This window comes from Vanacampus margaritifer, chromosome 12, assembly GCF_051991255.1.
Source record: "Vanacampus margaritifer isolate UIUO_Vmar chromosome 12, RoL_Vmar_1.0, whole genome shotgun sequence".
Classification (NCBI taxonomy): Eukaryota; Metazoa; Chordata; class Actinopteri; order Syngnathiformes; family Syngnathidae; genus Vanacampus; species Vanacampus margaritifer.
In genome coordinates this window covers 314002-323950 of record NC_135443.1, presented here as the reverse complement: position 1 = coordinate 323950, position 9949 = coordinate 314002, and the positions used below count along the sequence as shown (strand labels likewise).

Genomic DNA, 9949 nt, shown 5'->3' with positions numbered 1-9949 from the left:
AATCAACTTTCAATAAAAGTTGGACTGAAACGGACTTGAAGTCACCATTTCAATTCAAAGTTGAAAGTTGTCCTTTCCACACGCAAGGCCGTCGCCACTCGCCAGAAAAAGCACCTGACGTGCCTGCCGGCAGCTTTGATTGACTGATGGCGGCTGACTATTTCGTCCTCTTGCCGCCGATGACGTCATCACATTGCACAGGTCACATGTCTGGAGGACAAAGATTGTTTACGAACGCCGGCACTCGCACTCATCACAAAAGAGCAGCTTATAAAGACAAGACAATTATAAGCATCTGTAGTCTTAAAAAAAAAAAGACTAAACCGGTAACACACTCCAACATTAATTTTAAAACCTTTATTTTTTTTTAATCACTATACCAATACAAAGTCAACACCAATCATTGGCTAATAAACAGTAATCAGGGAAAAAAAATATATATATATATATATATATATATATATATATATATATATATATATATATATATATATATATATATATATATATATATATATAGTCTGATGTTGCCTTTGAGGACAGTGTGAAATTGCATTTTTCTCTCATGTAGCATGTTATCAAGTGGCTTCCATTTGAGGCTCCAGCGGATCATCAGGCGCACATGCAGAGAAGACATATTATGGGATGCTTGTGGTCTGGAGGAGGATTTCCTTACAGAGTGAGACCTCTGACTGGCATGCGCTGGGTGTGTCTGTCATGGGGTGTGGAGGGGTGGGGGCGCAGAGGTGGGGGGCGGGGGCATGGCCGTGTGGCAGCTATAAGAGAGAAAGACGTGGTCATGCCGACTCATCGCACCGACAACACAGCGGGCATAACATGGGGCTGCACAGCGTCCAGGAAATGGTCAGTGTGTGTGCGCGTGTCAGGGATCAACATTAGTGACACTTTCCTCCCCACATCCAGGTGAGCGGCAAGAGGTCAGAGGTTGATGAAGGCCGCGAATACGAGTACGAGACGGCGGTGAGTCGCGACAAGCGAGATGACGGAGGCCACGCCCACTCTCACTGCCAGCTGCTGTCCGGCGACCTGTCAGGCGACCTGTCGGAGGACGACAGCGGCGGCGAGCACGACGAGGTCAGCGCGGTGGCCCTCAACGTGAGTGACAACACGCCACTTTGGTGTGGTTTTGCCGCCGCTCTCAGGCACACGTCAGCGCTTCAGCTGACAAGCCCACATTGATTGATTATTGGTTAATTATTGATCTATCATGACACCATAGTGGCCATATTTCTTATTGTTTACTAATTAGATCCTCTAATGCTGCTCCTGCTCACGCTAATGCAATGCTAATAAAATAATACTGCAATAGCATTACTCCAATGCTAGGCTATTGCTAATAATAAATGTCTGTCAATGCGATGCTAATTATAGGCTAATGATTTGAATTCATATTGATATGCTCATATAACAGAAGGCAATGCTAATTTTCAATGCCAATTGTAAAAATTTTTTTGCTAATGTTCATATGAGATGTTATTTTGTTTTAATATATTATCCTAACGCTAATGCTAACGTCATGCAAATTACAATGTGCACATTTTGGATCTGAATACTAATTCTATGCCAATATTGATCCATTTCTAGTTTTACAAAACTTCTTTTCGAATCTGTTGTCAATTGCTTTACCCTGAGATGAAACCGTGTGCGTTCCAGATGGACAAATGCGGCCGTCTCCAACTGGAGACGGTGGACGACCTGTTCAACATCCTGCAGCTGAGGAAGCGGCGGCGCCAGAGGAAGACGCCCGCCTACAAGAAGAAGAAGTCTGCGCCGCCCGCCGAGATGCTGGTGAGACAAACGTTGGCTAGCGCTCCCGCCGCCACGTGCGAGAGCGTGCGTGATGCCATCTTGACGCCATCTTGACGCCATCTTGACGCCATCTTGACGCCATCTTGACGCCATCTTGACGCCATCTTGACGCCATCTTGACGCCTTTCAGCCCGACACGGTGGAGGCGCCGCTCTTCCTCGCCGCCGCCGTGGACAACAAGATGGCCATCGTCAACAAGTACCTGGAAGAGGGAGGAAACCCCGACGCCGTCGACCACGTGAGTTTTGACACCTGCCAAATGATGGCAACTCCAGCGTGAGTCTGAAAGTGTGGCATGAGGAGCACTAGTGGCACGTGGGCTCCCTCTAGTGGTACACAAAATGATCATGCAATGAAATGCAGATGCCGTTCACCAGAAAATGGAAGCCAACATCTCAAGACAAGTCATCTTCAGACTGGACATTTTTTAAGTACCGTACAGTAACTTTGAAGTCATCTTTAACTGTGCTTTAAAAAACAAACACGAGTCCATTTTTTATTGAACTTCTAGTGTGAAAATACTTCAAAAGAATGCGATTTGGACAAAAGCATTGACACATTTACACTTTTTGAACGGGACAAAACTCACAAATGCAAAATGACAACAGTTGCAAGGAGCTGCTGGAGTCCAGACAGATGTTGAGCAATTTCTGACAGATGTTCGTAAACAAAAGAGGAACTGCACTTCAAAGTAAAGTAAATTCTATTCGTGCCTGTTTGTTAATAAAGGGATGGAAATGTAAATAAAAAAGATGATCTGAAAAAACAATTGACAATGAAATCTTGTTCAGTCTGACTGGATTTGTTGTCGTGTAGCGACGTCGTCACGGCACGCCGTCCGTCCTTGTCCGTCCTTGTCCGTCCTTGTCCGTCCTTTCTCCACCGGCTGCTCTGATTGGCTGCTGAGTGATGACGTGTCTGTGCTCAGTTTCAGAGGACCGCCCTCCACAAGGCCTCCTTCAAAGGTCACGTGGAGGTCATGAGCGCGCTACTGGACGCCGGCGCCGCCATCGACAGGAAAGACAAAGTGAGACTTCTGCTTGTGGATCACGCGTTCCGTGGCCAGGAAATGCTGATGACTTACAGTGTGTGTGTGCGTGCGTGCGTGTGCGTGCGTGCGTGTGTCAGCTGGAGTCGACGGCGGTCCACTGGGCCTGCAGAGGCGGGAGTCTTGCCGCCCTTCAGCTCCTCCTCCAGCGCGGCGCCAAGATCAGCGCCAGAGACAAGGTGGGTCGCTTCGCTTGACACACTTTTTGGTTCGCCGCTAGCAAACGACGCTAATACATGATGCTAGCAAGAACCGTCGACAACAAACAAGGCAAACAACAAATGGAAACTTTTGGATTTTATCTGCAAAGTCTTTTCTCTTCAAGTGGTCGACAGGCCGTGCATTGCACTTCATAGACTGTCCAAGTCCAGAAAACAAGTCCAAGGTCCACTTTGGGGATTTGTATGTACCGCTTGCTTGACTGCAGTGCGCGTCTTTTCCTTTGTGTTGTGCAGCTGCACAGTTGTCCTCTGCACGTGGCCGTCAGGACGGGACATCTCCAGTGTGCCGAGTACCTCATCCACTGCGGCGCAGACGTCAACGCCAAAGACAGGGTGAGCCGCTCCAAACAAAAGGACACGAGGTCACACCAGTAAAAGTTCCAATCCTGAGAGAAGTCCCGAGGGAACGTTTCAGTCCCAAGTTTCTTTTCCTTTGGGGAGGTTCTCGTCCCAAGATTGAAGATCTAGTCCGCTGGCGGGCAAACTGGGTCCTGGAGGGCCGGAGTCCTGCGGGTTTGAGATGTATCCCTGCTCCAAACCAGCTGATTCCAATCCACAGGATGGCAATCAGGCTTATGCAGAGCTTGCGGATGAGCTGATCATATAACAGCTGTGTCGGAGAAGGGAAACATCTAAAACCTGCAGGACTCCCGACCTCCAGAACCGGTGAAGCCTGTTCTAGTTCCTCAATAAGGTCGTAGTCTTGTCCCATCACAAGCTACTCATCAGGACAGAAAATTCTGGTCCCAAGGAAGGTTCTTTTCGGGAATGACAGTTGTAGTGCCGGTCCAAAGTTCTGGTCTCAAGTGTTGTGGTGTCACACGCGTGTTTGTGTGTTTAGGACGGCGACACTTGCATGCACGACGCCGTCAGGATCAACCGCTTCAAGATGATTAAGCTGCTGATGATGTACGGCGCCAGCCTCGACCTCAAGAACTGCGTGAGTACCTCGCACACGCACACACACGCGTGTCCTCGCACATGGCACACGTCCTGACACGTGATGCGTCACCTTGTCCACGACACATGACATGTCTTTTTATGTGACAGTTACTTGTTTTTAGGTATTCAGATACAGTTACTAGTTGCCTGTTAAAAAAAAAAGGAAGTACGTAATATTATCCAAGTACTGCAATATTTAAGTAATATAACTTGATTACTTTGAATTACTTTTGGATTACAACGATGCTAAATATGCTAATGAAGGCTAACGCTGCAACATAGACGTAATTGTTAAATATTTGTCTGGTCTTTTTTTGTTTCATAAAAGTTGAATCATTTGATAGTATAATTCAAATGCTTTGGAATGAGGAAGAAGCCAATCACAAAAAAAGATAATAATAATTCTCACAACAGATGTGATGAAACTCGATTGGAAGGCATCCATTGGAATTTCCATTCGCTTCAGTTCCATCGAATACTGATTCATTATGGAACATCAATTCTTCTTAAATGTCAAAAAACTCCTCAAACATGAAATTCAACAGGCAGTAACTGGTTAAATGATTTTGTTTATCACGTGTTCTAATGGATAATAAGTCACGCCTTTCATAAATGTAAGAAAAACACTTTTAAATTAAAAAAAACAAAAAAACATTTGACCTTCAATTTGATGTGAAAAAGACATTCAAATAATCCATTCATGCTTTTATGAGTTGATCTCACGCTTGAAAAGGAAAATGGATGTGATTTTTTTTAAAAAGCCGACAGACTTTGCACGTGTGTTCCGTGCGCGCGTACGTGACGCACACGCGTGTCTCGTGCACGACAGGACGGCAAGACACCGATGGAGACGCTGTACTCGTGGCAGAACGGCGCCAAGAGTCTCCTGTTCAACTTCAGCGAGGAGAAGGCGGAGCTTAACGAGAGGATGATCTGACACCGCCGATGACGTCATCGCGCCTCGTCTTGGGTCTCGTCCTGGCGGCCGATTGTTGCCGTCGCTGCTTTGACGTCATCACAATGTGAAAAGCAGCAAATGTTGCTGGACGACATTTGGGCCTTTTTTTTTTTTTCTTCACGTCTGTGACGCTTCCTCCATTTTTTCTTTCTTCCTCTGGTTGACGATAGATGGCCAGTGATGACTTGTACTAACTTTATTGATGTTTTAATCAACTTGGAAGTAGTCTGCGTCCCTGGATGATGACATCACAGGCAGACGCTTTCCTTGGCGGCGTTGGCATGTTTTTGACGTGAGGGTTGAACGTACGTTTGGACGGGAAGCGTTGATCGTGTCGACGCGACAAGAGACCAGCCGGGAATTTTTGGGTAACTTTATTGGAATGTTTGTGAACAGGCAGAGGTGGGCAACGTGTGGTCTTACTTTTAGAATATTTGTTGCATTCTTTTAATCATTTGCCCCCCCCTAGAATTTGTTCAATAAAATGTATTTATTCATTCCGTAGTGATTTTTTTTTTTAAACTAAAGAACAAAGCGATGTTGAATTATTATTCGAATCAATCTAATAATAATCTAATGTCTGTTTTAAAGACAAAAAGGTTTTCCCACCGCTGATGACGTCACAAGATGACACGTGCTACTTAGCCAAGTTAGCAAGTTTTCATACTTTTATTATCATTTTTTTAATCTAATCACATAATGGATGTGAGACAGTTGTAAAGATACATTCAATGCTTGCTTACGTTATTTCATTCTTGAACTTGGATTTTCTTACTGAAAGAAACTCTTCTACATGTTTCACACAAAAAACATCGACTCTACGGATGAGCTCGTTTTGAAAACAAACACGGCACAAACGTTCGCCCACCCCTGAACTTTGTTGACAGCGTGCGTCCCCTGATGATGACATCACATCTCCTGGCGTTGACGCGCTAGTTAGCAACGTTAGCATGGTTTGTTGATTTGATGTCTGATTGACGGATGAGAGATTTTGGGAGGAAGTCGATGAGGGTTAACAGGAAGTTGCAAAAGCTCATGAAAGTTGCCAATAAAATGGATTTGATTGCAAGCGTTTCCTGTTTGCTGACTCGTGGCGGTCGCTTTGCATCATCAGCTCTGGAACGTGGATTTGATTGCCGGCGTTTGCCGCCTGCTGACTCAGCAGTCGGTGGTCATCATGGACTCGGTGGCGTCGGTCTTGCCGCCCGGGGGGTCAGAGGTGACGGGTGGCGCCGGTGTCTGGAAAGCGTGGAAAACATCCCAGGCGGCGGGAAGCAGGCGGTGGCGGAAAAGCCGGGATGCCAGGAAGGAGAAGAACAAGATGGCGGCCAGGGAGCAGAGCATGGCGAAGGTTTTGACGGGGAAACGCTGCACGTAGACGGCGCCGTCGCGGTCCCAGAAGGCGCCCGGGAAAAGCAGAACGGGCGGCAGGCCTATTAGCGGTTCGCCGCTCAGTGCGCGCACGGCGACGCCCGTCGCGCCGCCCAGCACGGCGCCGTACGCGTTTGTGCTGGCGACGAAGACGACGCAGAGCAGCTGCGGGAAAAGTACGTTGTAGGAAATCTCGGCCCCCACGAACCAGAAGAGGATCACGCTGGTCTTCAGGCGGGTCAGCGCCGTCCCCACCACGCCCACCGCCACCACCGTCGCCCGGATGGCCAGCTGCAGCTCGCGCTCCGACGCCTGCCGGAACACAAACTCCGTCTACGCTCGACACGCCCATTTACATCCCTTTCGTGCATTTCACACTGGCATACACACCTTTGCAACGTTCACACACATCTCTAGCCGCTTTCACGCTTTCAAACTGACATATTGCCCTCTCTCACATACTACGAGGTCCCTTTCACACTGCTATAAACCTCATTCAAATTGACCTGCACCCCTTTCACACCAACATAGCCTTTTCTTACAGATGTATAACGCTTACATGCTAACATGTAGGGTATCTCACACCGTGCGATATCCCTTTCAAAGGACTTTCATTTGGACATCGACCCCTTTCACACTGACGCACAGCAACAAGGTTGTGCGGTTTCTCACCTGCGGCCTGAGGATGTTGTTGTAGATGTTGGCGGTGAAAACGGAGGCGGCCGACAGCAGGGCGGAGTCAGCCGAGGACATGACGGCGGCGGCGACGCAGCCGATGCCCATGACGGAGACGTACGGCGGCGTCAGGGTCTGCAGCACCACGGGTAGAACCAGCGCCGCCTGGCCCTGCTCGTAAGGGGACGGAGAACCGTACGTAGTCTGGTTCCAGTCTGAACACAAAACGCGCTCGGGCTTAGACTCGTGAAAAGGTGGTCCAACCTGTCCACTGCACCCCTTTCACACTGACAAACGCCATCTGACTGAAATATCAAAAATGTCAACTTCATACCAACACGAAACTTTCACACGGACCAACAGTACACGCCTTCAAACGGTCGTCCTTCATTCAATAAACTCACCCCGTTGCTCTGCTCCTCCGTCTGACGGCCGCGCTTGCCTCCATTTGTGTCCATAATCCCTCACACCCCCACATCGTGACACCGCAATCCCACTTTCACACGAGCTCATGCCTCTTTCTCACGCACATACATGTAAACCATTCACAACAATATACACCCCTTTCACACCTTTGACATATAAACCTTTTGATAGTGATTCTGACATATTGAACCCGACGCACACTTAACTCCTTTTACGCCTTGACATAGGACCCTTTCTTACTATATACCCTTTTCACAAAAACCTTTTGCCTTTTCATGCTGACACACACGCTAGTTGGCCTCTTTCACACTGACGTGTGTAGACCTTTGCAACTTGATCCTGACCGACGTACAGTACACGGCCCCAAAGCAGTCTTACCTGTGGACGCCCCCACCGCCCCCAGCAGGATGGGGGGGATGCCGAAGACCAGCAAGATGGCGGCCGAGATGAAGCAGACGCGCTTGGCGGTGGACGGGGAGGCTGCCGACAGCGTCCTCTGGTGGAAGGGTTGATAGCCCAGACTGCCCAAAGCCTGAGGGACCGGCGGGCTGTCAGGGAAGGGGTGTGCGTGCGTGCGTGCGTGCCTGCGTGCGTGCCTGCGTCCACTGACCAAGAAGAAATAGTTATCCAGAAGGATCCAAATGTTGTTGAGGTCCCAGTCGCCGATCCAGGGCGCGTGCAGGCTGTTGTTCATCAGCGTGGAACCGATGGGCGCCACGTGAGGGTTGGTCACCGTGAAGGGAACGCACGCCCACTGCACGCACGCACACACATGCAGTCAGCATGAGGGACGAGAGGGGGCGGAGCTTGCGGGCGGCGTTTTCGCGACCAGACTGAAGAAGATGAGGAGCAGCTGGATGACGTCAGTGTAGGCCACCGAGTAGAGTCCGCCCAGCAGCGTGTAGGAGATGGCCACGGCGGCCGAGATCCAAATGCTCGCCGTGTACGACAGATCCAGAACCACGCTCATGGTCACGCCTGGCGCACGCACGCGCACAATCACAGCATCAACTCTTGCGCGGTCCAATTTAACACTTCCAGAGTGTCCATATGAAATGTGCTTCAAACAACGCTTGTGAACGAGTCAAAGGTGGAGATGAATCACATCGCTACACCGTTTGGTGATCACCTCTCAGGAGTTAAAATCAACTTCCAAACATTTAACCCTGACTTTTTGCACTTTTTCATTTCCGGTGTGTGCGTGCGTGAGCGTCACCCACCCAGGCCAGTGAGGGTGGAGGGCACCCAGAAGATGTCGAGGAAGAGCGAGGTGACGCTGAAGACGGCCGTCAGGCCTTTGCCATACTTGCGCTGGAAGGGATCCAACATGGTGACACAGTGGCTTGCACGCAGCTGCCCGGCGAACACCAGCCCGCCTGTTCGAGAGCACCCAAAAGGATACAGCGGTCATGACATATATCACAGCTTGACCTTTTGCCCTCTCTCACATTAATGTACTCTCACATGCCCCTTTCACACACTCTAACCCTTTTATATGATGGTGCCTTGAGATACAAGTTGCATTTGTTCTATCAGCACCATGGCAATAGTCACTCTTATCTCAAGGCGCCACTGTGTAACCCTTTCACAATGACTCATGAGAGGCTTTTGCTTTTACCAAGAATAAAGGATGTGCTGTATCCCAGCGTGACGGCGGCGGCCCAGGCGGCGCCCATAGAGGGCGTGTACACCATCTCGGCCAGACCCACAATGAAGCCGCCTCCGACCCACGTGGCTTGAGGAAGGAAGGAGCACATGCAGGGAAAATGGTAAAAGCAAACACGGAGCAAAGATGCTCACCGGTCATGGTGAAGACGCCCACCGGCAGGCTGATGCTGCGGTTGCCTAGCAACGACATCTCCAGGGCGCCGCTCCGCCGCTTGCGCTTCTCCTTCCTGGACTTGAACGACGCCCAGATGCCGATGGCGAGGACCACCGCGTAGAAGAAGAACATGGAGATGATGCCTGGAATGTTGGCGCCCATCTCGGACTGAAAGACCCCCCAAAAAAAAGAAGCATGGAGTGGACATTACTGATCAACTGGAATCCAAAATGTTTGTTGACAATGACAAATATGCTCGTCAAGTGCATTTTTTCAATACAAGCCGTTTAAGAAGGATCTGTAAAGTTGATTTACTTTCACTTTCTCATGACTCAAATCAAGTTCACGTTACTGACCTTTTGAAATTCATTGTTTCCCCACTTAAGGTGTCATCATACATTCAAAGTGCTTTATTAAGCTGCACACAGAAACTGCCGAGTAACGTAAGCTGCCCTCCAATAGTTACTCTTTATTAATATGCTTGTGGATATTCCTATTTATCCAAATTATTATTGGCATTATCTCTGAGCGGCTTCAGTTCATTTCAACTTTCTACCACCAAGGTACAAATAAACAAGCCACTGAATTCCGTCTCATAACAAGAACCCAAAATAAGAATTTGAACGAGACGATCATCCATCCATCCATCAAAAAAA

General features: G+C 48.7%; 2 protein-coding genes across 2 annotated transcripts; one reads left to right on the top strand and one right to left on the bottom strand.

Annotated features, from left to right (window-relative positions):
• The first annotated feature begins 766 nt into the window (after window positions 1-766).
• LOC144061609 (uncharacterized) lies at window positions 767-6068 on the top strand. Its single transcript, XM_077582192.1, has 9 exons — window positions 767-864; window positions 925-1116; window positions 1675-1809; window positions 1961-2068; window positions 2759-2857; window positions 2959-3057; window positions 3334-3432; window positions 3941-4039; window positions 4871-6068. Exons 1-9 carry the CDS (start codon window positions 838-840, stop codon window positions 4976-4978), a joined length of 966 nt encoding a protein of 321 aa, XP_077438318.1. The 5' UTR covers window positions 767-837; the 3' UTR covers window positions 4979-6068.
• Window positions 5917-9455, bottom strand: LOC144061610 (high affinity choline transporter 1-like). The gene is made up of 8 exons (XM_077582193.1): window positions 9272-9455; window positions 9090-9206; window positions 8692-8847; window positions 8301-8449; window positions 8082-8225; window positions 7850-8003; window positions 7043-7260; window positions 5917-6682 (listed from the first exon to the last, which is right to left on the bottom strand). Exons 1-8 carry the CDS (start codon window positions 9453-9455, stop codon window positions 6158-6160), a joined length of 1647 nt encoding a protein of 548 aa, XP_077438319.1. The 3' UTR covers window positions 5917-6157.
• Between the last annotated feature and the right edge of the window lie 494 nt (window positions 9456-9949).